At 53.2% G+C, this 27585-nt stretch overlaps 2 protein-coding genes across 6 annotated transcripts in view; one reads left to right on the top strand and one right to left on the bottom strand.

Moving 5' to 3' along the window:
• Positions 1–793: 793 nt before the first annotated feature.
• On the bottom strand, positions 794–17258 carry PIP5K1A (phosphatidylinositol-4-phosphate 5-kinase, type I, alpha). Of its 5 annotated transcripts, XM_014960851.1 has the most exons (15): positions 17225–17258; positions 16613–16702; positions 14086–14216; positions 13734–13851; positions 13197–13349; positions 11838–12137; positions 11118–11323; positions 10416–10499; positions 9687–9735; positions 9192–9276; positions 8738–8875; positions 7966–8095; positions 6985–7065; positions 1958–2042; positions 794–1367 (listed from the first exon to the last, which is right to left on the bottom strand). In XM_014960851.1, the coding sequence occupies exons 2-15, from the start codon at positions 16700–16702 to the stop codon at positions 1365–1367; spliced, it is 1653 nt and encodes a 550-aa protein (XP_014816337.1). In that variant the 5' UTR covers positions 17225–17258; the 3' UTR covers positions 794–1364. The 5 variants fall into 5 exon arrangements, with proteins under 5 accessions (XP_014816337.1, XP_014816341.1, XP_014816342.1 ...); XM_014960855.1 differs by lacking the exon at positions 6985–7065 and having other exon boundaries at positions 7966–8074; XM_014960856.1 differs by lacking the exon at positions 6985–7065 and having other exon boundaries at positions 1958–2065; positions 7966–8074.
• Positions 17259–26513: 9255 nt separating this feature from the next.
• VPS72 (vacuolar protein sorting 72 homolog (S. cerevisiae)) overlaps positions 26514–27585 on the top strand; it is a 5866-nt gene continuing 4794 nt past the window's right edge. Inside the window, exon 1 of the mRNA XM_014960824.1 lies at positions 26514–26536. Coding sequence (XP_014816310.1) covers positions 26514–26536 — 23 coding nt within the window. The remainder of the gene's footprint in view (positions 26537–27585) is intronic.

Consider the following 27585-nt stretch of genomic DNA (forward strand, 5'->3'; position numbering starts at 1 on the left):
TTTAATATATATATATATATAAAAAAGAAGGGAGGATTCTAACCCACCGGGAACACGGGGAAGAGTCACTTCATTTCTTTTTTAAAAAAAAAAAAAAAATAAAAAAAGCATTTAGTGAAAATAAAGCTCAGTCCAACGGCTGCTCCGAGACCCCGGAGACGTGGGGGCAGGACCCCCCCCCTCCCTGGTGGGGAAACAGCCGTGGAACGACCCCTCCTTCCAGCTTATTTTGTTTAAAATCCCAACTCCCAATGCCCCCCTTTTCCTTTTGTGGGGGCGAGTCCGTCCCGTCCAGGGAGGGAGGTGGGTTTGGAGGTGAGATATCAAAAGGGAGCCACGCTATAAAAAAGGGGAAGGGGTTTTGGAGGTGGTGCCCGTGGGGCAGGGGAAGGGACCGGAGCGGCTGCGTTTGGTCCTTTTGCTTAAGAAATACTGTTTAAAAAAAAAAACAACAAAATAAAAACAAAACACAAAGCAAGCCCCTTCCGCTGATCTCCCTCCACCTGCGACTCCCTGCTCGGTGGGGAAGGGATGGAAGGGCTGAGTTTAAAAACTGGGGGGACACGAAGGGATCTGGAATGTCCCCAATGTCCCAAAAGCTCGGCAGGTTGGGAGTCCTTGGAGCACGGAGGGGCTGGTGGGGGACAGGAGCCCGGCCACAGCATCTGCTCCCCCCTTTTCTGCCTCCCCCACGAGATACTTTCTGGTTGAACACTGAAAAAAAAAAGAAAAAAAAACCCAAAAAATCCTATTTATTTTAAAAAATAAAATAAGAATGCCTATACTGCAGGAGTAAGAAGTGATATGACTGAATTCAGAGAAACACTTAAATTAAAAACTTGTTTAAAATACAAAATAAACCCACGCTGCTCCGTCGCAAACCGCCCCGAGGAGGCTCTAATGCCCGTTTCCCCCCGGGAACTCCAAAGAGCCCCCCCTTTCTCACAAGGTTTGTGGTGTCGGAAGCGGGTAAACTCCCTGAAAGTCAGAGCCCTCCTTCCAGAGGGCTTCAGGCCACGCGGAGCAATTCTTCCTCCTTCCTCCTCCTCCTCCTCCTCTCAGCTCCTGCCAGGCTTCAGAGAGAGGAGGAGAGCAGGGCCACGGGGTGGGCTCTGCCCAAAGGAGAATTTTCCAGGTGTCCGAGGCTCAGCTCGGTCTCTGTGAGCACTATCCCACTACGTGCAGCCCGAGCCTTCCAGCCTTTAGGGTTCTGTCCAGATAAGGTTTCCGTTTTTTTTTTTTTTTTTTTCTGTTTTTTTTTCTTAAAAAAAATAATATAATAAATCAGCGACGGGGGCTGAACGTTTATCAGACACGCAGAGCACAGAACAATCTACTTCCATCGCGGAGGTCTCGGCGTTGCTTCACTGCAGAGAGAAAAAAAAGAAGGGGGAGATGCTGGGGAGGGTCTGCTTTCCTCTGAGGAAGAGCAGCAGGGGGTCTCCTGCCTGACCTCCCCCCCCCCCAAAAACCTTCTCCACCCCGGCAGAGGCAGCGCTGAGGGGGTGGGAGTGGGATCTCGGGGTCAGGCTGGTCCCAACAATTTAATTCACATTAAAACAGGGTGAGCTTTCACCTACCAGAGGGGGATAAGAACTTCTCCTCCTGCTCTGGTGGACTCATACCACCCAGTATCCCCGTTCCCAGCACAACTGGGGACCACACAACCCCACCAACTCTCCACCTGCCCAGTGTCCCCGTTTCCAGCACAACTGGAGACCACACAACCCCACCAACCCTCCACCTGCCCAGTATCCCCATTCCCAGCACAAGTGGGGACCACACAACCCCACCAACTCTCCACCTGCCCAGTATCCCCATTTCCAGCACAACTGGGGAGACCACACAACCCCTGCAACTCTCCACCTGCCCAGTATCCCCCTTCCCAGCACAAGTGGGGACCACACAACCCCACCAACCCTCCACCCTCCCCCAGAGCCACACAGGGGACACTCACAAAGCTTATCTCCGTCTCCTGCAGGTCTTCGAGCTGCTCTCTCAGCTCCGGGGAGGGCTCGGGGATGGAAGGTCCTGGGGAGCCGCTGGGGAAACACAAGGGGGAGACCTGTAAAGCAGTTTTTAGAAGTGAGCTGTCAGTAAGTCCCATCTCCAGGGCTGCACCCAGCCAACGGAGCGGCCCAGCAGGGCACGGAGGCGTTCGTTGGGCAGGTTTAACGTGGAGACACACCACCAGCCCTGCTGGGGCAGGCACCCGAAACACCACCTAGAAAATCATCCCACCCCCGAGTCGACAGGACTTCAGTTATTAGGAAGGAGGATATTTTTCTCCAGGAGAGCAGCAGCACCGCTTTACAGAACTCTTCAAGCACCTCAGCGACAGAGAATTCGTGCTCCTGGGTGAAAACAGTCCAGGGACAAAGAAACCAGGAAGCACCGGAGCTGGGCGAGTCGTAGCCCTGCCAGGCAGAGGCACCCGTGTCCCAAAAAGCCCCCAACAAACCTTTTACAAACCTTTTACACTCTGTATCCTGACAGCAGGATACACGACATGGGCACACCGAGCGCCTGCTGGGACACTCTGCCAAGGAGGAGAGGTGGGGCACGGAAGAAATCTTGCTTTATTCTAATACCCTGTTAGTTCCCCACTTTTTTTTTTCAGGATCCTCCAGCAAAACGGTTAAACCTGCTGGCTGAGGAACCCCAGCTCCCAGAAGTGGGTCCTGCCCCACTTCTTCCCGAGATTTGGTGACCACAGTGTCCCTCCTCACCCCCAGAGTGAGAAGTCACGTCTGTGAGTGTGTAACTCCCCCAGGCTGAGCACTGGTGACTAACAGAGGAGCTTTCAGGGCTGCCCAGGGTCGGCAGGACCCGCTCAGCCCTCCTGCAGCTCACACCCTGGGCTTGTCTCAGCCTGCCTGCAGTGCTTGCCTTAATTAGTGGGTATTTGATTGCCTGTTGCCCAAGTACAGGAAGCATGGAGCTGTTTGGTCACCAGGCTACACGTCACCCCATGCAAACACCCCTGGATCCACACCAGAATGGAGACAGGGGGACCCTCACCGGGAAGGTCCAGCTCCTGCTCTGCCTGATGGCACCTCACCTACGTTCCTCGTCACTCTTAGCTGCTCTGGCCTCCTCCTCCTCCTCCTCCTCTGCTGCTGTGCTCTCTACGGGGCGACTCGCTGCTTCTGACCCATGTTCCCTGTTACTCTCAGTTGCTGTGCTCTCCTCCTCCTCCTCCTCCGCTGCTGCTGAGCTCTCTATGGGGCGACTCGCTGCTTCTGACCCATGTTCCCTGTTACTCTCAGTTGCTGTGCTCTCCTCCTCCTCCTCCTCCTTTGCTGAGCTCTCTACCAGGTGACTCGCTGATTCCGACGGACGCTCCCCGTTACTCTGAGCTGCTCCAGCTCCATCCTCCGCTGAGCTTTTTGACAGGCGACTTGCTGGTTCTGACCCACGTTCCCCGTCACTCTCCACTGCTCTGGCTTCATCCTCCTCCTTTGCTGAGCTCTCTAATGGGCAACTCGCTTCTTCTGACCCACGTTCCCCATTACTTTCAGTTGCTGTGGCCTCCTCCTCCACTGCTGAGCTCTCTAGCAGGAGACTCGATGATTTTGACCCACGTTTCCCATCACTTTCAGCTGTTCTGGCTCCATCCTCTGCTGCTGAGCTGTCTAAGAGGTGACTCACTGATTCTGATAGATGTTCCCCATTACTCTGAGGTGCTCTGGCTCTACCTTCTGCTGAGCTTCTTGATGGGCGCCTCACTGATTCTGACCCACGTTCCCCATTACTCTGAGGTGCTGTGGCTTCATCAGCTGAGCTTTTTGACGGACGCCTCGCTGATTCTGACCCACGTCTCCCATTACTCTGAGGTGCTCTGGCTCTACCTTCTGCTGAGCTTCTTGATGGGCGCCTCGCTGATTCTGACCCACGTTCCCCACTACTCTGAGGTGCTGTGGCTTCATCAGCTGAGCTTTTTGACGGACGCCTCGCTGATTCTGACCCACGTCTCCCATTACTCTGAGGTGCTCTGGCTCTACCTTCTGCTGAGCTTCTTGATGGGCGCCTCGCTGATTCTGACCCACGTTCCCCATTACTCTGAGGTGCTGTGGCTTCATCAGCTGAGCTTTTTGACGGACGCCTCGCTGATTCTGACCCACGTCTCCCATTACTCTGAGGTGCTCTGGCTCTACCTTCTGCTGAGCTTCTTGATGGGCGCCTCGCTGATTCTGACCCACGTTCCCCACTACCCTGAGTGGCTCTGGCTCCATTGGCTGAGCTTTTTGACGGGCGCCTCGCTGACTCTGACCCACGTCTCCCATTACTCTGAGGTGTTCTGGCTCTATCTTCTGCTGAGCTTCTTGATGGGCACCTCACTTCTTCTGACCCACGTCCCCCATTACTTTCAGTTGCTGTGGCCTCCTCCTCCACTGCTGAGCTCTCTAGCAGGAGACTCGATGATTTTGACCCACGTTTCCCATCACTTTCAGCTGTTCTGGCTCCATCCTCTGCTGCTGAGCTGTCTAAGAGGTGACTCACTGATTCTGATAGATGTTCCCCATTACTCTGAGGTGCTCTGGCTCCATCCTCTGCTGAGCTTCTTGATGGGCGCCTCACTGACTCTGACCCACGTTCCCCACTACTCTGAGTGGCTCTGGCTCCATTGGCTGAGCTTTTTGACGGGCGCCTCGCTGATTCTGACCCACGTCTCCCATTACTCTGAGGTGTTCTGGCTCTATCTTCTGCTGAGCTTCTTGATGGGCACCTCACTTCTTCTGACCCACGTCCCCCATTACTTTCAGTTGCTGTGGCCTCCTCCTCCACTGCTGAGCTCTCTAGCAGGAGACTCGATGATTTTGACCCACGTTTCCCATCACTTTCAGCTGTTCTGGCTCCATCCTCTGCTGCTGAGCTGTCTAAGAGGTGACTCACTGATTCTGATAGATGTTCCCCATTACTCTGAGGTGCTCTGGCTCTATCTTCTGCTGAGCTTCTTGATGGGCGCCTCGCTGATTCTGACCCACGTTCCCCATTACTCTGAGGTGCTGTGGCTTCATCAGCTGAGCTTTTTGACAGACGCCTCGCTGATTCTGACCCACGTCTCCCATTACTCTGAGGTGCTCTGGCTCTACCTTCTGCTGAGCTTCTTGATGGGCGCCTCGCTGATTCTGACCCACGTTCCCCATTACTCTGAGGTGCTGTGGCTTCATCAGCTGAGCTTTTTGACGGACGCCTCGCTGATTCTGACCCACGTCTCCCATTACTCTGAGGTGCTCTGGCTCTACCTTCTGCTGAGCTTTTTGACGGGCGCCTCGCTGACTCTGACCCACGTCTCCCATTACTCTGAGGTGCTCTGGCTCTATCTTCTGCTGAGCTTTTTGACAGGCGCCTCGCTGACTCTGACCCACGTTCCCCATTACTCTGAGGTGCTCTGGTTTTATCTTCTGCTGAGCTTCTTGATGGGCGCCTCGCTGATTCTGACCCACGTTCCCCACTACCCTGAGCAGCTCTGGCTCCATCCTCCACTGCTGACCTCTCTAACGGGTGACTTGCTTCTTCTGACCCACCTTCCACGTTACTTTCAGCTGCTCTGGCCTCCTCTGCCTTTGAGCTCCCTATGGAGTGACTCTCTGACTCTGCCCCACGTTCCTCATTGCTCTGAGCTGTTCTGGCTCCATCCTCTGCTGAGCTTTTTGACAGGCAACTCGCTGATTCTGACGTACGTGCCCCATCGCTCTCAGCTGCTCTGACTTCTTCCACTGCTGGCCTCTCTAAGGGGCAACTTGCTTCTTCTAACCCACGTTCCCCGTCACTCTGAGCTGCTTTGGCCTCCTCTGCTGTTGAGCTCTTTGACAGGGGACTTGCTGCTCCTGACCTACGCAGAAATTAAAGGTGAGGATGCTCAGTTTGGGTTACAGCACAGATAGAACCTTGAAGGTTGTCTTAATGAGCCCTACAGCCCTAACGCAGGGCTGCAGGATGAATCGCAGCATCATTTAGGTTGGAAAAGACCCTTTTTATGGAGCTCAACCCTTAACCCAACACCACCAAGCCCACCACTAAATTACAGTGCTTAAAAGAAACAGAAGTGCCCCTTCTCAAAGGCAGCATTCGTTCCTAAGACAGATCTGGAGCAGGACAGATCCTGCCACCCCCCCGTACCACCCCTAGAAGGGTAGCAGCTCTAGTGGGAGAGATTTGGGGTGAGATCACTCCCCTTTGTACAGGACTATAGAGGTTTGTTGCCTCCCCAAAGCGTGGTAAACACCCCCCCTAGAGTGGCTGAGTCTGTAGAAAGGGGAAACAAAAAAACCCCAACATATTTTAAAATCCATTCAAGGAGTGATGTTGTTATAAATACACAATCCACAAATCGCCTTCATCCTTCCCAGGGTTTGCAGAGCTTTAGGGCTCTCCCGAGTGGATTTACGGATCCTGCCAAAGTGGCTTTAAGGCTCTGACAACAGCCCTGACGTGGGGAGCTCACACCCCAGGGCCCCACAGAGGAGAGGGCACCGGGCTGTTCTCCCTCCTGCATTTCATTACACCCTCTGGCACTGGCACACGGTTTTACGGGCTGTTGGCAAAGGGTAAGGAGGTGCTGGAGCACCCGTAGGGTACGGGACGCAGCCAGCTCTGCTCCAGGGACAAACAAAGACCAGGCTCTGCATCTGAGGAACCTCTTGAGACTCAACCCAGAGGAGCAGCAGGTTCCATCTGACCCACCAGAACCTGTGCTTTCAGCAAGACGGGTGCACAGTGCCCTGTGGGGTGAGGAGGAGACCATCCTGAGAGGTTCTCCCTCTGAGTCTTAGAGCAGACAGACAGGTTACAGGCTGCTGGGCCTTGGCACGGGGCATGCTGTGGCACAGCCCTGCATTTCAGGAGGGAGCTGACTTCACAGAACCTCTGCAACCACTGGCCAGCGACAAGCAGGAGGCCAAATTCCCAGGGGAAGTCTCCCTGAGCACACCCTGACACGGGAGAAGGGTTCAGGCAGAGTCTGGTTCCTCCTCTCACCTAGACAGGAAGATGCCAAGAGCTGCTCTAGTCAAATCCTTTGCTGAGCTGTCAGCTTTATGCACTTGTGCGCCCACTGACCTACGTGGAGATCGAAGGAGAGAGACCCGCCGTTAAGGAAGTGAACAAGAACACCCCGGGCATGCTGACGTACTGGAAAGGAGCAGCTCTGGTTTAGGATCCCTACCAAGAAGTTTCCCTCTTTTACAGAGGGAGTGAGAGGCTTTAATTACAATTGTGTCCTGTTTTCCTGCAGCTCAGGAGAGAGCAGACACTGGGGCAGTGCTGCCGCGCAGGCAGCGGGTCAGGAATGGGGAAGATGGTTTCTGATGGCCTCCAGGAAGAGAAGTTAACTCCTCACAACAACTTCTCTGAAAAGGGATCGTCCTCTGACCACAGCTCCTCCTCCTCCCTGCAGCTCCCACCACTTCAGCAAGAAAACAAACATCCAAAGGCAGCCACCAGCCCCCTCAGGGCCGTCCATGCATTCAGCTTCCAAAACTTTCCGACCCCTCCTGCGCATGTCAGGAGCTCAGTGCTGACCCAAGAGAGCCCAACCCTCTGAGAAGAGCAGCAGGAGGGTCATTTCCAGCATCACCCATCGCCACATTAATGCTCTCCACGTACATCTTGGCAGAGACACTTTCACCAACTCACTCCAATTAGCACAATTACCTCAACTCCAGAACAAAGCCACTAAATACAGAACACACAAGGGACCACAAGCCACTGGGACCCCCACACAGCCCAAGCAGGAGATGCAAGACCAGGACATCTGTAAAGAACTGCATAAAAAGTGACACGATGCTCCCCCCTTGCACATGCTCGAACCGACACCACACGGACCACTGGAAGGGGAGTTCCTGCAGGCATGCCAAACCCCAAAACATCCAGAAAGCGGCACAAAGTCCTCCCAGGGCTCAGGAACCCGACTCCTGGAGCTTCTGGGCCTGCCATGCGTTGGACCAGAGAGAGCCCTACCTGTTTGCGGGCGAGTTGAGGCCTCCGCTGCCCAGGGAAGACGTGGAGAGGGTGGTGACGATGGAGTCGCTGTTGGCTTCGTCCGCCGGCAGGGTCCTGGGCAGGAGATCTGGGCGACCAAGGTGGGAACCTGAGTTGAAGCACAGACTGGTTCCATCACCAGCACAACTGGGAGCGTGCGGCACGAGCTCCCAACGGTGTCCGTGCTGGATCCCACCAAAGACATCCAAGAGACCCGAGGACTGGAGAACCAGCCCTGAAGGCAGTTCTCTGCTCCAAGTCCAAACCCCGGCCTGACCACCAAGCCCAATTTCTCCCCTGGCACAAGACAAGCTTCTGGGACAAGCCCAGGCCCACAGGACTGTCACATCTTGGCCCACCTCCCATGGGGAGCACGGACCACGCCGGATGCTTAGAGGAGGCTGAAAGATCCCATGAAGAAACAATTCCCCAACCTGGTCTCATCCTGATGTGAGCAAAGACTGGCTTTTACCAAAACACAAGGTCTATCACCCTGCCCTGCATTTGCTGCCACACAATACTTGGGAACAGCCCCTGAAGGGCTCACTGCCCCTCCAGCCTCTCCCACGAGTTGGCTGACTTGGTGAATACGAGTTTTTGGCCCCGTTTTGTTTCCTGCACCCACAACCCCAGAAAACAGGGGCTGGCAAGACCACAAAACAACGTGGGGGTGTCTCGCACAGCTTGGGGGGGTCAGCAAGCTCCGATGAGACAAACACAAGCTGGAAAAATAACTTCTCTGGGCACTAACCTTTCTCTACGTCCGCCTCCGTCGTCACTTGTGCTTTTGTCTCGCACGACACGTGCGACTGGGAAGGCACTCCTCCTTGGCAGCTCCGCCGAGGAACCGCTGTGCCAGACCGGCTCTTCTTAGAAGGGGATGGCTTTACTTAAAGACACAAAAAAAAAAAAAAACAAACCCAGAAAACATTTTTCTAACACATTCAGGAAGGAATCAAAAACCTGACGCAGCAAGTTCCCAGCGACAGAGTCTGTCACGAGGGCTGTGCCCTGAAGGAACAAGCTGACGGGTGAAACAGCTCCTAGAAAGTGACATCTGTGAGGCAAGAGTGATCTGGGAGGAAGGAAGGGGTGACACAGCACCAGAGACTTCCTAAAGCTCTCACACGCCACCGTCCCCCTGCCCAAACCACGGCTGCTGAGCAGGGAGAAGACAGAAACCATGGCAAATGCAAGGTACTTACGTGGTATTTTCTTGAAGGCTGTGTTGCACATGAACTGTTGGAACCTTTCGGCGTAGAAGCTGGGTCTGTGCACAGATACGGTGTCCTAGAAGTCCAAAGGACAAACATTAACACGTGAATCTGAATTAATAAGCAATCACAGTTAACATGAGCTTCCCCCAGGCCATTAGCCCTGAAACACACTGTGTTGGACTAGGAACAGCCAGGGACCCTCAGAGCTGCTCCCACCAGCAGCTGAGAGAAGCAATTAGCTACAAGCAGTAGGTGTTCTATACAAAGCAATCAAGGCTTGTTAATGAACGAGCTCACAACCAACATTAACAAAACCAATGATTCTGAGAGTCCATAGAAAGTAATATTTTATACAAGAGGGCAAACACACACATGGCTTTAGAAATCCACAAATACCCAGAAGGAGCAAGGAGAGCAGCCACAGTTTGGAAAGACACTGCTATTCTTGCCAAACGGGTTAAAAAGTGGTGTATTTGTACTCACCCCATCGTGTACAAGGGCCTTCCAAGAGTGTTCCAGCTTCTTGACAAATCTGACAGAGGAGAGGATTAAGAGCAGTTTTCAGAGCAGGTCCCTGGTCCGTATCGTGTGGGGCTGGCTCGGTACCGAGCCCGGCTGCTGACCACAGTGGCCAACAAAGCCCCAAAAAAGCCAACTCCTTGGGCTTCAGATTCTCTTCATTATCCCATTTCTCTAAGACTGTGCCACAGCCCCCGGGGCCGATTGCACGGGTCACTGTCCCCAGGGGAGAGTTTCAGAGGTGTCACGAGTGAGGACAGTTAACTTGCAATGACGTTTAACAGAGAGGTCACACAGGTAACCCTCTGCCGATTGCATTTTAATATAAATAGAAGAAAAGTCAACCCTTAACAGCTATTTTTCATTTTAGGGGAGAAGTGGTTATGGCCGTTTTAAGCCATTGCTTGTTTTTTCCTTGCCACTTCCTGCACAGTGCCTGTGTACAACCACCACAGACACAAAACCAGCTTCACAACAGTAAATCTATTCCGGGAACATGAAGTAAATACAGTAAGAAATACCCAGAAATTGATCCCAAAATGCAAGACCCAGAAATCGACCCCAGAAAGTCCGACTTCAAGGAAACAGCGGTACAGAAATAAAAATAATTATGGTTGTGTCTTAACTATTTCTGGAGGACCAAGGAGGGGCAGACAGTGCTGGAGAGCACCTTCTCCCCGAGGTGTCTCTTACCTGTAGGACTGGAGCACGTCGATGATGCCGATGTAGAGCAGCAGCCTCTCCCCCCTGGCGTTGCGGGCGGGAATGCCCCCCATCCTGGGGAGGAGAGGGCACAGAGGTGAGGCAGGGTGTTCTCACACCATCATCACACCAACTATTTAACAAGAGCCAACAACAGGAGGCACCAACCATTCAGCCAACAGATGGGGGAACAAGGCAGAGGAAAACACCGTTTCATTGAGTTAAAGTCAGCTAAACCTCCTGAGAACTGAGCCCTGTGCCCTCCCTATGAGGATTTTATTCAAGATGAGGATTAATCCCATCTCATCCACGAGAGGAGACCAAGCAACTGTAAAGAGCGTCTGCGACCACCCGTAGCGAGATGGCAGCTGGAATTTATGGGCTGTTCCTCTGATTTAACAACGCGCTCGCTCTGTCTCTTACAGGTGGATGGAAATAACCAGTTGTAGCCGCCGATAACCGGCAGGCAGAGAATCTCTAATCCCACCTGGAAGGTGAGAAAAATCTTCTGTGCTCTAAGGAAGCAAAAATCAAAGTTAAAAGCACAGAATGGGACATCCAGACCTCTCCATCCTGCGTGACAGCAACCCTGCACAGCACTGCCTGCGCCTAAGTTAAGTCTCCATGAGCCACGCTTGGGTTTTACCCCTCTCCCCTGGCAGTGTTTCACTGGGAACAGTGACACACACTTACTGGTCGTCTGTCTCTATGGTGCCACCTCGCCGGGCCTCTCCCTGGATGGACTCCATGGCTGTGGAGTAGAGGGCCTTCTGGGCAGCCGGTCGCCGCGTGTCGGTCTGGGACGTCCCGTCGGCCATGGCGTGCTCTCGCTGGGCCAGGTCGATGTTATGGATTGCAACGAGCAAACTGTAGTCCATGATTTTAAAGCTCTGCAGGACCTGGGCAAGAAAGTCAACAAAGGCTCAATGGCAGCCCCAGTGAAACCCTCAGAGCAGACGTCTGCAGAAACAACCTCAGCATTTTTGCCCAGAGCCCTCAGCGTATCGAGGGGATGGAATTAATCCCTGGCTCGTGCACACTCAACCCATCAGCAGCCACCAAAGAGAGTCAGAGGAAGCCAGTGGTGACCCAAGACAGGGGACAACACTGACTTCAGCACGGCCACCCGACCTGAGACCAGACTCAGTCAAACATCCCACCCCTCTCCCCAGAGCCTGCCCTGCTCCAGAGCTCAGCCTTGGCAGAGGGGGCTCCTCCACCTCCAGATTTCAGGTTGGAAATCTTGAATGAAATTGGTCTCCAATTCCTGCTTCTTCTCCACACCAAAAAAAAACAGGTTCTCTAAGTCAACACAGAGGCTACAAGGTGGCAACTGTCACCTCCTTTCAACGGGAAAGGCTCAGAAAAAAAGAGGAGAGACCTCTCCACACCACCCTGCACCCTTCCACTTACCAAACAGTCTCTCTGTAACGTTTTGCACAGAGCGTTGTACATGTCAGAGTCCAGGAAGAGGCCATCGGGGATGTCCTGCATAAAATCCAAGTCCTTGTACGTTGGGAAGACCTTCTCTCTCTCCTTCTGGGACGCTCGGCGTTTGTAGGTGGAGCCCTTCAGGTCGTATTTGAGGTGCATTTTGACGGAGCGTGGCAGCAGGTTGTTCATCACAACGATGCGAATGTTTTTGCCCCCGGCCTGGACACAGTACAGGCCGTAAAACTTTGGCAGCAGCGTCCTTGGGTTCTGGTTCAAGTTCTGAAACGCCACAGAGAAAAGAAATACCTTCAAAAACCCTTCTGGTTAGAGGAGTTCTTTGCTCCTTCCTGTGCTTCTCTATTTGAAACAGAGCTGGCAAGGACTCAGAGCCAAAGAGGCTCCGAGACAAGGGCAGGTGAGCACAGGGAACAGATGGGGGACGTCTATGTCCATTAATAACCTCTCTGCAAAGCTGAACGGGTCAGAGGAAGAGCGTAGGCTGAAGGCAGGACTTTGCTGCTCAGTCACACAGAAACTAAGCTGGGGAGGCTTTGGAGCAAAGGAAGGTCTTGTGCCTTTTTAAATTGGGCACTTGGGTCAAGCTCAGGACATCAGGGTAGAGGTGGATCTAAACTCTCGCGGCTGCAGAAGGCACTAGAGAGAGTTTTGAAGAAAAACAATGTGGTTCTGGGACACAACCACAGCATATACATCTGCGGGTTCGGAAGCAGTTTAAGGAATTCAGCTACTGGCCCCACCAGCATCAAAACTCCTGAGGCAAGACTATCTCGTGGCTAAATTCCCTTTTGCTGGAGACACACGTGAGTCAGATCGATCACACACACAACGTGTTCAGTTTTGCTTCAGAACTGATGAAGCCTTTCTTGCTATAGCCACTTTCATAAAATTAATACGCCTTTACTCTCAAAGCTGCTGTTAGAAACTTAAAAATCCAAGTTCTTCAACTCTTTCTCTTTGCAGACAGAACTGAGCACAGTCCTGGGAAGGGAAACACGAGGCCAGCTGTCCCAAGACCAAATACCACGGGGGTGACGCTGGGCAGCACGGAAGCAATGAACGGTGACGAAAGGGCCTGTCACCTTCCAAAAGGGTCCCAATCACAACGTGGAACCCGAGAGCCCTGTGCTGCACGCCAGGCTCGTGACACCCTGGCAGCCAGGGTCAGTGCGTGACTGTCTTTGTCACCAGACAGTTGAGAGAGAAGCTGACACTCAGCTGGGGCACAGAGCAACCCCCCTACTCACATCTACCAGCAGCATCTGTCAAATTGTACATCTGGGGGGCCCTTCCCTGCCTCGCAGAGAAAGGGGGACTCACCATGTAGTAGCCAGGCAGCAGCTTCTGTAAGAACTCGGCCTCTTTGTGCTGAACCGTTTTGATGATGAACTCGTCGTCGCTGGAGACATAGAAGAGGGACCCACTGGCCCCGGAGTTTGAAAGTTCAATGAGGGGCTCACTGCAGAGCGAGCACTGGGGACAAGGAGAGAAACACAGAGGTGAGGGACACAGCAAGGGGAAACTCCATCGCAAAGGCTCTTCCTTTTAAGCATCATTCCTTTTTTTTTTGGTCAGAGTTAGGTTGATAGTTGGACTAGATGATCCATTGGATCATCACTAGTTGGACTAGATGATCCATTAGATCATCCGTTGGATCATCTAGTGATGATGGATGGGTGGACTAGATGGTCCCTTCCAACCTAGACGATTCTCTGATCCACAGAGGCAAACCCCACATCAGCATCCACTGCTGCCCTTACAGAGCTTGCCAGGGGTCTCACAGCACCCCACGAGGGGGAAGAGGACAAAGACCCGTCGCAAAGAGCACCCAAAAAATGGCAACCTGGTCCAACTCACCAGATAGTCATCGGGTCGGATCCCAAACAGCTCCCGGAAATAGCGAAAGGCCACTGGGGCGTAGGTTTTGAACCGAAAGTCGTTGTAGTGATGAGCTGGGGTGAGGTTACTCCCTTCGCTGGTCAAGGAGAGAAGCACACACACACACACAAGTAATTTGTACTTGAAACATTTCTGAAGAAACTGCCCTAAAAAGCAAACACCCACTGGCTGCTTCCAACACACCGAGGGCTCGAAATCCCCCACCCGACAGGGACGTGCGTGGGCACACACAGCAGCAAGCCCACGTCAGGGACTAATGCTGCTTCCCAACCTCAAAGCACCAGAGAGAGAGAGGGAGGCAAGCACCAACCTTGGGAAGAAAATGCTTTCTACTACGTAGAAATCTTGCATGAGAACATCTCTTTCGGGTTTAGTGCTCAAGCTTCCGACTGTGTGTGTAATGCCCAGCTGAATGGCACCTTTCAAGGCAGATGATGTTGTCTGGAGGGGCAGAGAAAACGAGTTAGACAACGTGGGGCAGCAGACTGGAAACAGGAGTGAAAGGAGTTGTAGAAGAGAGAGCCCCCAGTTTCAAAGAGCACTGTTAGCTGGGGTGTTTTACACCTACTGGTTCCAGCTTCTCTCATTTCTTGCATGGCTTTGGCCATGGGAACACCTGGGAACACCCCTTCATCCCCGACAGCATCCTACTGGGAATTTGCACTCCGGGTGGCTGAGCAGTAAAGGACTTAACTGGAATCAACATCCAGCTGGTCCTTAAAAGGACTGAATTTCATTTCATCCTCCCACACTCATCTCTACACCCTGCAGTCAGAGGGGGGAGACGTCCAGGGACAGATTATCTTGTGCCTCTAGGAATAAACACACCTTTTGACACCTTGCTCTGCCAGGTCTTGGAATTATAAGCTTGGAAGCTTGTCCCTCCCCAGCCTGGACACAGACTTGGGTGTTGTGGTGTTCTGCAGGACCAGCACACCAGGGTTAGCACACAACACACGCTTCTGTGTGGTGCTACCACATCCCTCCGTCTGCCTCCCTTCCTGGGCTGGGGCTCTTGAATCCCAAGGAGTTCACTGTCATCTTTAAATAAGGAGGGAAGAGAGGAATCCCACTCCCACATCCTCTGCACAAACTGCCCCAGAACAATGTAGGGCTGTGTTCTCCTACTCACACCAAGAGCCCTCTTCTGTCTGCGAAGCACATGAGCTCATCTCGGACCACTGGGACGTGCTTCAGCCCAGCTCCAGCCACGGGCTCTTTCCCAGAAGATCCCAGATGAGATCTGCTCCACGGCCCCTCCGGTCCCAGAGCACGGAGCCCTGGGCTCTGCTGGACAGGCTGAGGCCGCAGAGCAGGTGCTGCTCAGATTTGTGCAGCTCAGGGATGTGTCACTTGGCTCACACATAAAGCAACGGGACCCAAAGAAGATCCAGGGCTCAGGATCTAACTCGCTCAGATTTGTTTCCTTAAGCCCAACAAAGCCCAGCCCCTGCCACGTGCAAGAAATCACCACGGATCAAAGCGTTTGGTGGTATCTGGGGGACAAACATTTGAAGTCTTTTCCCCAGACACACAAATTCCCCTGAATTTGAAAACAAAGGGGAGCGTTTCCCCCACTTAACTGTTTTTCTGTTACCAGAGCTGCCAGAGAACTGCTGGGGCTCCCTGAAGAGAGCAACAAACCCCGGCAGTAACTCCAGCTGGATGCAGCCCTTCCGACTGCAGCCACGTGTCTATCTGACATTTACCTAGGTATTAGGTGGGGAAGGAGGAAGAACTTAACTCCACCTTCCTTCCTCACCCTCTGAAGGCTAAAGGTGCTGAAAATAGATCTCAGCTCAGCTCACCTTGCCCTGCTTAAACCCCCAGGGCTCCCTCAGAGATGGGAAACAGAACGAAGCTGAGGGCGCAGCATCGCTGCCTTGTTTGTGAACACAGAGCCACGGCGCCAGGTTGCCAAGGAACAAGTATTTTTTTTTTTTTTTCTCTTCTATTAGCCAGCAGGATCAGCTGAGCAGCTGACTGCCTGTTTACGACTGCTTTTATAGGGCAAAGAATTTAAAAAAAAACAACTTCCCACCCCTGGAAGAGGCGGGGATGGAAAACAGAGCATCCACGAGTCTCATCCCCAGATAAATCCCATGCGGTGTCCCACCAGCTTTCTGGGACATTTCAGGCATTTTCCACTGGCTTCTACTTTTCTCTCCCATGACTGCTGTCTGACCTCCTCTCGCTGAACTTGCTGGGGAACTGAAAGCCTGATCCCAGTCCTGGAGACAGGAATTGTGTCCAAAAGGGCAGTATAACTGCTGGATTCTGTGGAAACACCGTTTGAACCCGCTCCGACACGGACAGGCAGAGGGAGCCTCATCTGAATCTCAGATTTCAGACCAGCAGCTTCACACAAAGCAGTGATGTGCCCCTGTCAAGCCTTCACCCCGTTTAATCTACATCCTAGAAGTCAATCTCACTTCAGAAAAAGCCAGCCCGTTCTGATCAAGTCCAACAAACTGGAAGCAGCACCCACAAAATACCCACGTTTACAGACTCTTCAAAAATACCCAAACAATGACCCCTTTGTAAAGCAAATTCCAGTAACAGCCACAAGATCTATAGAAACTATTGTGCCCAAAGAGCAGGGAAAGCACCCAAGGAGCCAGAAGAGGCCTAGGAAGTGTTGCTAACGGGCAAAGTTTAAAAATAATCCTCTTTTTTAGAAGGCTACAGAAGAGAAGCACATGTTCAGCCCTTTGGTTCCTTTCCTTTGAGACCTCCAGCCCCTGTCACAGCCACTACCCACCGAGACCGCTCTGGGCCCCACGGACACGGCCAAGGGGAGAATAAGAGTCAAATGAGTTGGGCAAGAGGCAACTTACCTTTTTGTAGGTAGTTTCACCCGTGGAGTCCACTCCTCTGTGCCCTTTCTTTATCGTCTGTGAGCCCGGCTGCCCAGAGCCACCCGGCATCTAGGGTTGGAGTAAAAGATGGTAAGAATCGAGGATTTAAAACTCAACTTCAAGTCCAGTGGCTGCCCAGAGCCACCCGGCATCATTTGGCTTTTCTTAAAGACGGAGTGAAGTGCTGAAGGCCCAGGTCACCACCCTCTCTGCCAGGAAGGCGGAGGCTTTGAGGAAACATTTTGGGAAGGTGGCAAATTCTGCTGTGATTCACGCCACAAGAGCTCCCTTGACTCATCGCCTTCCAACACACGTGGTTGGTAAATGGGGTTTCTCACTCTGGACGTCTCGCTGGCGGCACAACCTCTACGGGGTGTTTTGGCAGCACCAGAATCCTTCTGTTTCAGGACAAGATTCTCTTCGTAAGGAGAGATTCCCTGATTTCCCCAACGAGTGTCTGCAACTCCCTGAACCTCCCCCCCTTGCCTGGTTTCCCCCAAACTCCTCTGCTCTTTTTCCAGTCTCACTCAGGGCTGGAACTGGGTGTTCTCTCAGCTGGGGAACAAACCAACTTGTGGCTCAGAAACTTACCTCGGGGGTGAGCGATTTTTTGAAAGTAGATGAACCTGTCAACCCCCAAACTCCTCTGCTCTTTCTCCAGTCTCACTCAGGGCTGGAACTGGGCGTTCTCTGAGCCGGGGAACAAACCAACTTGTGGCTCAGAAACTTACCTCGGGGGTGAGCGATTTTTTGAAAGTAGATGAACCTGTCAAGAGAAAAAAAAAGCCACACTCAGAAAGAGTTAATGGTTATTATGCATCACCAAAAAAGAGCCTGACGCCCCGCCTCGGTTCCAACCTTTTTAGGCATCTGAAAAAAGCACTGACTCATGGCTGATTTCTTCCCGGCTTCTCCTCTTACAGCAGAGAGAGTTTTCATCGAGCCACAGGGAAATGTGATTCTGCTTATTCTGCTCATCCCTCGCCAGCCAAGCTCAGCTCTGGGCCCAGGCTACGGGCTGCTCTGCTGGCTCCTGGCACCCCTCTGCCCACACCGGGCCACCATCAGGGGTGGCACCATCCCCATCCCTGCCTTCCACGCAGTTACACAGCCCTGCAGGATTAATGCCGTCTGTTAATTAGACCTGGGAGGGCCAAGCACTCTGCAGTGTTTCCGTAGACGCGCTGACCATGCTTTATCTCAAAATTATTTCCAGGGACTTTTATTAAAAGGCCCAGAACATCAACCCTTCTGCTTGAAACCAAGCCCAGGGAGTTTCATAAGGACCGTGGTGTTAAATATCTGCAAGAGGATGCACCAACTTTTATCTTTTAGGCCCGGAGTCCTGTCTGGGGCGCTTTTTTTTGATGCAGTAAGGGGAAAAAAAAGGCAATGAGATGACTGTCCTTCTGCGATGTCTGTCCACACCACAAAAGCAGATGGAGACCAGTAATTGATGGCACCAGTAATTGTTCTCCCAGATTAGGCGTTACTGCAAGAGTGCTCTGGGTCTGAAGATACTGAATCTGAAGATTCTCACAGCTGGCTCTCCTCCTCCTCCTCCTCTTCCTCCTCCCAGGGCCCTAGGGACCCTTTGGAGCCGACTGCCCCCCTTCACCTCTCGCATCCCTTCCCTCTTCCCATGGACACCAGCCCCAATTCAGGACCATCTCCAGCTGGAAAGAAGCTCCTGGGACTTCGGGTGTTAAGAAGAAACCCACAAAGCTCAGCTCCATCACCTCACCACAAGGCTTTTGAACTTGCCAGGATCCAGCAGGACCCAGGGAGGAAGGAAACATCCCAAGCATCACAATATAACACCCCTTCAACAGCAATTAAGCCTTATTTTAAGCGAGTATCTGTAATTACGTAAATCGAAACCTCCGAAAGGCCCATGATTTAAGCAATCCCCAAGCAGCACCACCAGCCTTGGCACCTTGGAGATTCGCTGTGTTAATATTTAATCAGCCGTGCAAAACCGTATCCCGCTAGGATTTAACTGCTGCTCCCGAGCCAGGGGAGCCGGCAGCAAATCCTCTCTCTGCGCTGCTGTAAAAAGCAAAAAAATAGGATGAGCCTCAGTGGGAAGAGCCAGCATCCCGAGGCACATCTGGTTTGTCCCCGGTGATGCCACGGGGTATCTTCATCACAGAGGTGTCACCATGATTTTGGGGATGACGTACAGCATCTCAGCAGGGACCAGAGCCCCAACTTCACCCTCTCCTCTTCCCCCACTGCCCCAAGACCGCGGTGTCTCCGTTCACCCCTTCTTGGAGTGATTTGGGAAGCGTCGGTGAGGATCCTCCCCACCAGCCGGTTACCAGAAAGGGTGAGTCACCAAGGGGAAAGCCACAGGCTGCGCCGAGAGCCCCGGGGCGGCCGCAGCGTCGCCCCGCTCCCAGCACACCCAGTTTTAGTGATTTGGGAAGGATCCTCCCCACCAGCCGGTTACCAGAAAGGGTGAGTCACCAAGGGGAAAGCCACGGGCTGCGCCGAGAGCCCCGGGGCGGCCGCAGCGTCGCCCCGCTCCCAGCACACCCAGTTTCCGCGGCAGGAAGCTCCCCCCCTCCCTCCAGTTCCCAAACAAGTTCCCCACTGGTTGGGAAATAGGTAATTCCTGTTCCACCATGAGGAAAAAAAACGCTTATTCACAGCCGGGTGCGAGGATGAAGACGGGGCTGAGGAGGGTTGCTGGGTTCTGAGGCAGGACTGAAGCCACCAATGGGTCTATCCTGTGTTGTCCCGCAAAAAGCAGCTCCCTCCAGCACCAGAAACTTCACCAGCCGAGGCCAGAGAACAAAACCCAGAGGTTTCCACATGAAAACCTTTCAGTTCCCTCCACCTCTTTCCATCGCTGGGGAGAGGCGGCGTTGTGTCGTCCCACACACGCTCTGCTCGGAGAAGCGAAGGTGTTAAGTTCAATGGCATAAATGCAACAAAATGAAATAATCTCCAAAAAGAGCTGCTATTTCTGCCTCTGTTTAAACGCCTCTTTAAAACGAAAGCTCGTCAGCCATAACTCTGACCCAGATTAACGACTGAAAAAATGGCTTGAGAGACCCAAACAGTGAATTCTGGCCAAAGGAAGGAGATCGGGGTTAGAAAGTCCAAAAACTGAATTCACGATGTCCCAAAAAGTTTCCTCTTTTCTTTCTTTCACGATTCTGGGAGCAATCCCTACGGTGATTTCAGAGCATTCCCTCCCAGCTGTTTACTGGAAGCTGAATCAACCTAAATAAATAGCTGCCTTCCTCAGCTCTGCTGGATTATTTTCAGCCAGCAACAGATAGTGCGCTCTTACCGACCGTGAAATAAATGCTAGGGGGAAAAAAAAAACAACTAAAAACTTGTGGTGAAGGCACCTGGTCAAACAGTGCAGCCAAATAATTCACTGGAAGGAGCACGTAACGCGGCGTTCGGGTCAGATCCTGGCTCGTCTGGCAAACGAGCACGCTAATTTGAGACAGCCGGGACAAATACCCACTTTGCTCTATTTTTAAATAGAGGCTGCTCAGACAGATTTGAGCTGCGCCTCATGTTTTGGATGAAAATAAAAAGTGAAAATGTTAGCACACCCAAACACATCATCAAGCCGGACTCTGCAGCGCCTGAGCAAGCGGAGCGCCGGGACACACCACACCGACATGCTCTGCCCTCCCTCCCCGGCCCCCCTGCCTCAGCTCCCCCAAACAGGGCGGGGTTTGCCCAAATGCCTCCTCTTTATGCTCAAAAAATGGGAATATTCCCCCTCCTCACCTGGGCTCTGCCTGCAGGCGGTGGCACCGTCGCTAAGATGCAAGCCCAAGCCTCAGAGCCACCAAACACTACCTGGAGGATGCGAAGCACCTTGGAGCCTCCGTGGAAACATCCCAATCCCCAGAGAAATCACCCCAAAGCATTCTCTTCTCTACCTGCTAATCCCCCCCCAAAAAAGTCCCCTGGGATCAGTGTCCCCCCCCAGCGCGAACAGGAAGGCTGCGAATGGGAACCGCAGCGAGATTTTGAGGGTTTTTTTTTTTAATTCAAAGTGCAAACCAGGCAGAATTGGAAGCAGAAAAAGCCCCTCTGGAACAATCCTGGGGGTGCACAGAGCCGTGGGGGGAGCCGCCGGGCCGGCAGCGCAGCGCTTACACAGCACACTTCAACCACACAGCAGCTTTTGTCCAGAGCAGGAGCAGCTAATTTAGGGAAGGGAGGGGGAAAAAAAACACAAACCCACCAAGTGTTGTCAATCCTCAAAAGCCAAGACAGTTAGAGAACAGGGCGTTTGGCTGCTGGTTACTGGAGAGGAAGAAACCATGCTTTTTTTGTTGTTTTTTTTTAAAGCACATATATGCAATACATCTACCTCTTCGAAACGCCTTCACCGAGCAGCACAAAAAGCTGAAATCTAGACGAGGGAAAACAAAAAGGTTACGCCGTCGTGGTGGTGAACAGATACTGCAGCTACGTGAGGAAACAGGAGGTATTTTCCCCGAGGAAGTTAAAAGAAACACAAAAAGAAGCCCTATTTCCACTAGTTAAGAAAACAAAGGTCTAAACTTCACAAGCAAAACCACTTCTGGAGCAAGGCACCTGAGTCACACACAATAAAAACCTCTTCCATTGCTCTGGAAGATAAGAGTCTAAATATTTCATGTGCTTCTCTCGGGCAGCTCTTATGGAAAAGAGCACGAGTCCGGCCCCAGCTCCGAGTTGGAGCCAATGCTCCTCATCCCAGCAGCTGGAGATGGAAGAAACCCCCGTGGGATGAGGCAGCCCGGCCCCGCCAGCGCGGAACACGGCTCTCCAGAGGGAGATAAAACACTTACCAACACTTGATCTTGGCCAGAAGGCCAAGCAGTGAGTAATAACCCTGAAATCCTCCACACCGATAGATTTGTTAGGACAAATGATGTGAGGGACATGAAACCAACGGCATCAAAGCTGCTGCAAGAGAGTTGGTTAATTCAATTTCTAGACGAGGAGCTCTTGGGTCTTGTAGATTCCTGTCCAGGGTTATCTCTCCCACCATCACTCGCAGTCGCAGCTGATGCCTCATCACTAAATTTACTGGATTAGCACATCCTCTGCCCTACACTTGCTGTACAAGCCCGTGTCTGGAGGCTCCTGGAAGTCACTGGAGAGCGCTGACGTGTCGGTGCCGGCGAGCGGGGAAAAGGCCCCAGAGAAAAAGATAGGGGGAGAGGCAATCTCTGTAACGTTATCTGGGCACTTCTGGCTGCTTTGCAGAAACAGGAAACCCTTCCTCAATCTCTCTTCGCCAGCAAACTGCCAAGCACTTCGGGAGGGGGGCAGCACACCCAGCCAGGCAGAAATAAAAGCCATTTTTTTTAATCCAAGAGGCTGTTGGTTTCTCACGCGGCCACGGGCAGAACGAAGAACAGTTTTCCCCACACACCAGTGTTCTCTAAGAAAGCTTAAACCAGGCACGACATCTACAAAAATCCGTTAAAAAGCCCCAAAACAAGCAACTCCTCCACCTTCTGCAGGGGTGAACAGACAAGGTGCTGGCCCAAGGGGAGGAGAAGAGGAGGAAGCCAAGAGGTTTGAGGCTCCACCGCTCACGTCAGCAGCCGGGCGCTGACCTCACTAAACTCCGGACCCACCGTTTGGGGCTAATCCCAGCGATTCCAGGAAAAGAGGCACCTTCACAGCTAGAACTAGTTTATCTGGGATAACCCCAATCCAAAACCAACGCAACTCCCCAGGGCTGGGAAGAAACCAGTTTTCCTTCGTTGTCTCGTCAGCAGAGCAGACCTTGACCAAAGATCAGTGGTCACAAGAACGCCCACAAACACAACCCGCCGAAACATCTCAGCTGACAACGAGCTGCTCCCTCGGCTAATAAACATTTAGAAATAGATTTAAAAAAAAAAAAAAAAGCCCTCAGAGTCAAATAAATGAGACTCAGATGCAGGATGTCTTCGGCAGCAGAGGATGGAGCAGCCCATGGAGCAGCAGGCAGATGGCAGGACTAAAGGGTGGAAACTCTGAAGACAAAAAGGACAGTGAGCGAGGAGCTTCCAGCATCTGCTGCTGCCTCCTGGCCCTACTGCTTCCCTCTCCCCGCCCCGGGGGTCCCTCCTGCTCCCCCAGAAACACCAGTTTCTGAGGTACAGCAGACACACAAACTCTTTGGTCCTCGTTATCGAGCCGCTTGGGAGGCAAAGAGCACCACGGAACTGCAGAAATCACAATTAAAAAGACAATAAATCAGTGAGGATGGTCCAGCAGAAGAACCTTCAGCTTCGGGGAGAGGAGACACGTAGGAGCGAGGGCAAGCGCAGCCGGGATTCCCATTATTGCTTTTCCGTGTGGTTCAGAGCTAAACCAGCTCGGGGGGAGGAGGAGGAGGAATGGGATTATCTCAAGTTTCCCAGCAGAACGAGGGTCAGACTTCATTTTGCTGAAGGTATTTTGGACAAGACAGCTTTCTGGAACATCTGATGGCGAGTCCTGCCCCGGTGACCCACAGAAGAGCTGGGGAGACCCTCCTTTCCCCCCACAGCAGCATCTTCTGGCTCGCTGGCTTCACACGAGGTTGAAAACAGATTTGAAAACAGATCCCAGGGTTGGCCAAAGCCCCTGGGTTTTACACTCTGCGTTACTCCCACTTTCCACCAAACCACTGCCACGGTTTAATAACGTTTAAGCCGATCCCCACTCCCAGACAGCGGCATCTATTCAAGAAACACCAAAGCACCAGGTTTTCCAGGGGGTCCATGAATTCAAAGTCCAGCTTTAGGGCTACTGGGAGCTTCTTTGGGGATACAAATCCCAAGGATAAACGCTGCCAGCCTTCCCAGCCCGCTCCCAAACATCACCCAGCCCCGACCCCAGCGGAGCGACCGCGGGACCGGCTCAAACCTGACCCCAAAGGGAGCTGGCTACGGGGAAACCCGAATTAGCATCCTGCCAGCCGTGCCACCTCCTCAATTTGGGGGCAGACAAACAATCCTCTCCCAGAAGAGCAGGATTTAGGTCAGATATAAGGTACCTTCCCGCCCTGGGAGCGCTCTGCTTTTTAAACAAGGCAGAGTCCGTGGGGACGCAGCGAGGAAATACGTTTAATCACCATTATCACACAGGAAAGGGTAAGGACAAGTGTGATACTTCGCCTGGGGGGAAACGAAGCCCTGATCCCGGAGAAGGTGAGCGGAGGGAAGCAGCACAGGCAGCATTCATTCACCTCCATCCCCAAAATAAAGCCTTTTCAACCCCACAGGGCTACCGGGGGTGACGGGGAGGGGAAATAAAACACCGAGTGGCCCCTTTCAACAACACAGGGCAGAGCCACAGGGAGGGAGGAACAGCTTCTACTTTCCAAAGGGAAATTCAGTTATAATTCAGGAAACGGTCCTCCAGTCAGCCCTGTCCCCCCAAAACCACACGATTCTCACTCGCTTTCTAGCTACTGCTTCGCCAGATGAGCTTCCCTGACAGACCAATCTGTCATTTACTCAGACACGCTGGCTCCTACCTTTGTTCCTTCCAGGGTAATCTTTTGTCTCCAGCTTAAAGAAAAGGAGCTTTGCCCCAGGCCAGGGTGGGCATCACACACACAAGCACCACAGAGGGATGGGGGGAGTTTGGGTGACAGGACCCGGCTGATGGTACCAACCTGTGACACCCCCAGAGATGTCCCAGCAAAAGAGAGATATAATTTTTTTATAACACAGACGGGACTCGGAGTCACTTTCCTATTTTCAGCTTGAGGATGATGAGCCATTCAGATGTTTCTATTTAATAAAAATCACCTTCCCTCCCGCACGCCGAGCCTCGGCCGGGTGGGATCAAGAAAGCTCTTGTTTTTCCTATTTTCAGCTTGAGGATGACGAGCCATTCAGATGTTTCTGTTTAATAAAAATCACCTTCCCTCCTGCACGCTGAGACTCGGCCGGGTGGGATCAAGAAAGCTCTTGTCCCTCTTGCAGGAATCTGAGGGGACAGCGAGTCTTTCTGGGGGTTTTACATCTTCCCTAATGGCTCTGAGCCTGCTCTCAGCTCACTTCACACGTTCGGGATGATCTCCCTGTCCCCAGCAGCCATTCTGAGAGCAATTCTTTTGTCTGTGGAGTCCAGGGAGGGGCCTGAAGCCGGGGTGACAATGAACTCTCAACTCCCTCGGACCCGTAATTATAAAGCAGCCGCGGCACCCAAGGCACAAAGGACCAAACAACTGAAATCCCACATTAGCATTTTTTGGCACACGCTGCTTCAAAGCGCGAGCAGGAAAATGAGGAAAAACCTCTTTGGGTGTTTCCCCAGAGAGTTGAAATACCCGCTGAGGCGGGGAGAGGGGGAACCACTGCCTGCCTGGCCTGGGAAGGGCTTCAGAACCATCCACGTCCCCTTTATCCACGCTGGATGATGCCAGAGCAAACTGCACCGTGAGCCACTGAGGATAACAATGCCCCAAAAAGCCGTGGCAGGGCTTGAGGTGGTTTAAGGGTCACCAAGGAGCAAAGCAAAACCTCGTGTCCGAAACAACAACCGGCCTCCTTTTGTCCCCTGCTTCCACCAGGGAGCTCCTCCGACACCCAAGACAAGCAAGACACAGCTACAGCCCTCAGATCTTCCAGCTCAAACTATTTGTTGCCACTGTCTGGCCCAAAAATCAGTCCTGCTGCCCTCCCAGGGAGAAAACAAAAGCCCCAGGTAGGGCTCTGCCCCCATGTTTGCTCAGGACCTCGTTATTGCAGCGGGGAAGGTGCAACAGGCAAGGCAGGAGAATGTCTCCTCTTGGCAGGAGGATAAAGACAGGAGCTGGGGACACCTCCGGAGGGGGACAGCCCTGGTGGGACCCTGGCACGGGCAGCTCTTCAGCAGCCACATCACCCAACACACGGTGGCTGAGCCCTTCCAGCACCCCTTTCTGGATCACCCTCCTCAGCTCACAGCTCTCCTCATCCCCAGCTCTTCCCGAGCTCTCCCGGGAGCTGCGGAGGAACCGGGTCCTACTCAAAGCCCAAAGGCTGCCCGGGGCAGGGGGTGATCACCCGGAGAGGCCCCAAGTGGGGCTGAAATCCGAGGTTTAAAGCCCGCGCCGTCAGGGATCAGCCGAGGTGAACGCACGTCACGGTACGGCCCACGTCACGCGGCGGAGGCTCTGTCACAACCAGAATCCAAATCCTGTGGGAAACGGGCGGTAGCCAACACCTCGCCGGCCGGGGAAGCAAACAATGGCAATTATTCCAGCAGGAAGGGAGAAGAGATTTACTCGTGTACTTGCATATTTTCTCTTAAGTAAAGCTCTCAAAACCCTTCCAGCTCTCTGAAGCCGGCTGCTCCTCCTCCTCCTCGGCTCAGAAGAAGACCAAGATCTCAAAGGAAGCCCTAAAGCAAAAGAAAAGGACCCCGGGGGGGACTCACCCCCAGACACTCAGCCCTGGGCTGAGGCACCACGGCTGCTGCAGCCGAGAAAGACCAAAGCACTCTCTTCTTCCTCACAAAACTGGCTTTTTGGTCGGCTGCTACAGCCGAGAAAGACCAAAGCGGTCTCTTCTTCCTCACAAAACTGGCTTTTTGGGACCGACAGGTACTGCCTCCCCCGAGCCTGCTCACAGGGCGAGGAACGGCGGTGTCTGTCTGCGAAGCTGCCCAAAGGACACGGCTGAGGAGCCCAGAAATTGAGCACAGAGAGACATCCCCAGTGGGTGATACTTCACCAGCTCTGCCACAACGATTAAAGCAGCTTCTTTTATGGTGGTGTCCAGTAATCTGAACCTAATCTGGCCCTAAATACTTCTAGAAGAGGAGCAGGGCTGCAGCAACCCTCCCAGGGCACCGAGCAAAGCCGGGGTTCAGCCACAAGTCCTGCCGGGGGGTCTCTTCCTTCCTCGCAGCCATTTGGGTGGCAAGTGCCATCGCGCTGACCATGAAGCCCCAGCATATCGCATGGTAATCAATAAAAATCCTGGCCACTCTCCACCAGAGAAGCTCAGGAAGGATGACTGAGTCTTGCCAAATGCAAATTTCAAGGCTTCGAGAAAGTCATTATGGTTTCTGGCCACAAACGAGTGTGAAGAAGCTGGTCTGGGGGCTGTGGGAAGGGGAATATGGCTCTCGATTTCCCCAAGAGCACTGCCAGAGCTGTGAAGCACTGGGAGGAGACAGAGTCACAGGTTTAAGAACCAAAAGTGCCCCGTTTTATCCCAGAGGAGGTTTCCACCCACCGCTACCATCCCTCTGCGGGGACGAGGACAGTGCCCAGTTCCAACCCTGCGTGTTTCTGGTTCAGCTCACGTTTCAAACCAGCGGAGCAAGAGACACCCTCAGCCCTCAGAGGACTTCAAGGCCTTTCCCTTGGCTCTCCCCGGCTCCGGTTCCAGTCACCAAAACCCATCTAACCAGAAGATGTTTACGCTCCCGCAGCATCTTGCCTCCCACAGGTGCCAAATGGCTCTGACGAGCCACCTTCGCCTTGCCCAACACCACATGCAACAGAGAAGAGAATGTCTCCACCGGGGAGACGCTCTCCTCCCCCTTCCCCGCCACGGTCCTGACTAAGGGAAGGTATTTGGGGTCCCCCTGCCCCTCGGTGCCCCAGCAGCCAAGTCCGGGGACCCGCTGCCACCCCCGAGGCAGAAGACCTGACTCACGGCTCAGGCTCTAAAAGTCCAAAGGAACAGAGAGTCAAGTTTCCCCTGGCACCGACCGCTCTGCTCCCCCCACCCCATCGCAGGGCCCCTTCCAACAGAACCCAGGACTCTCTCCCCCCTCCAACGACCCTTTTTCTAGGGGATTTTCAAGCCTCCCCCCTCCCAGGACCTGCGTTTATGCCTGGAGGGTCCCGAGCACACACTGCAGCCTCCTCCCTTGGAAAGGTCAGCCCTATATCCACCTCCCACGGCGAAAGCACAGACCCAGCCCACCCCACGGAGCCCTAGAGCACCCCACGGAGCCCCAGCCCACCCCACGGAGCCAGCTGGCCTCCACGAAGCCCACCC

This window comes from Calidris pugnax, unplaced genomic scaffold (assembly GCF_001431845.1).
Source record: "Calidris pugnax isolate Ruff unplaced genomic scaffold, ASM143184v1 scaffold469, whole genome shotgun sequence".
Lineage (NCBI taxonomy): Eukaryota > Metazoa > Chordata > Aves > Charadriiformes > Scolopacidae > Calidris > Calidris pugnax.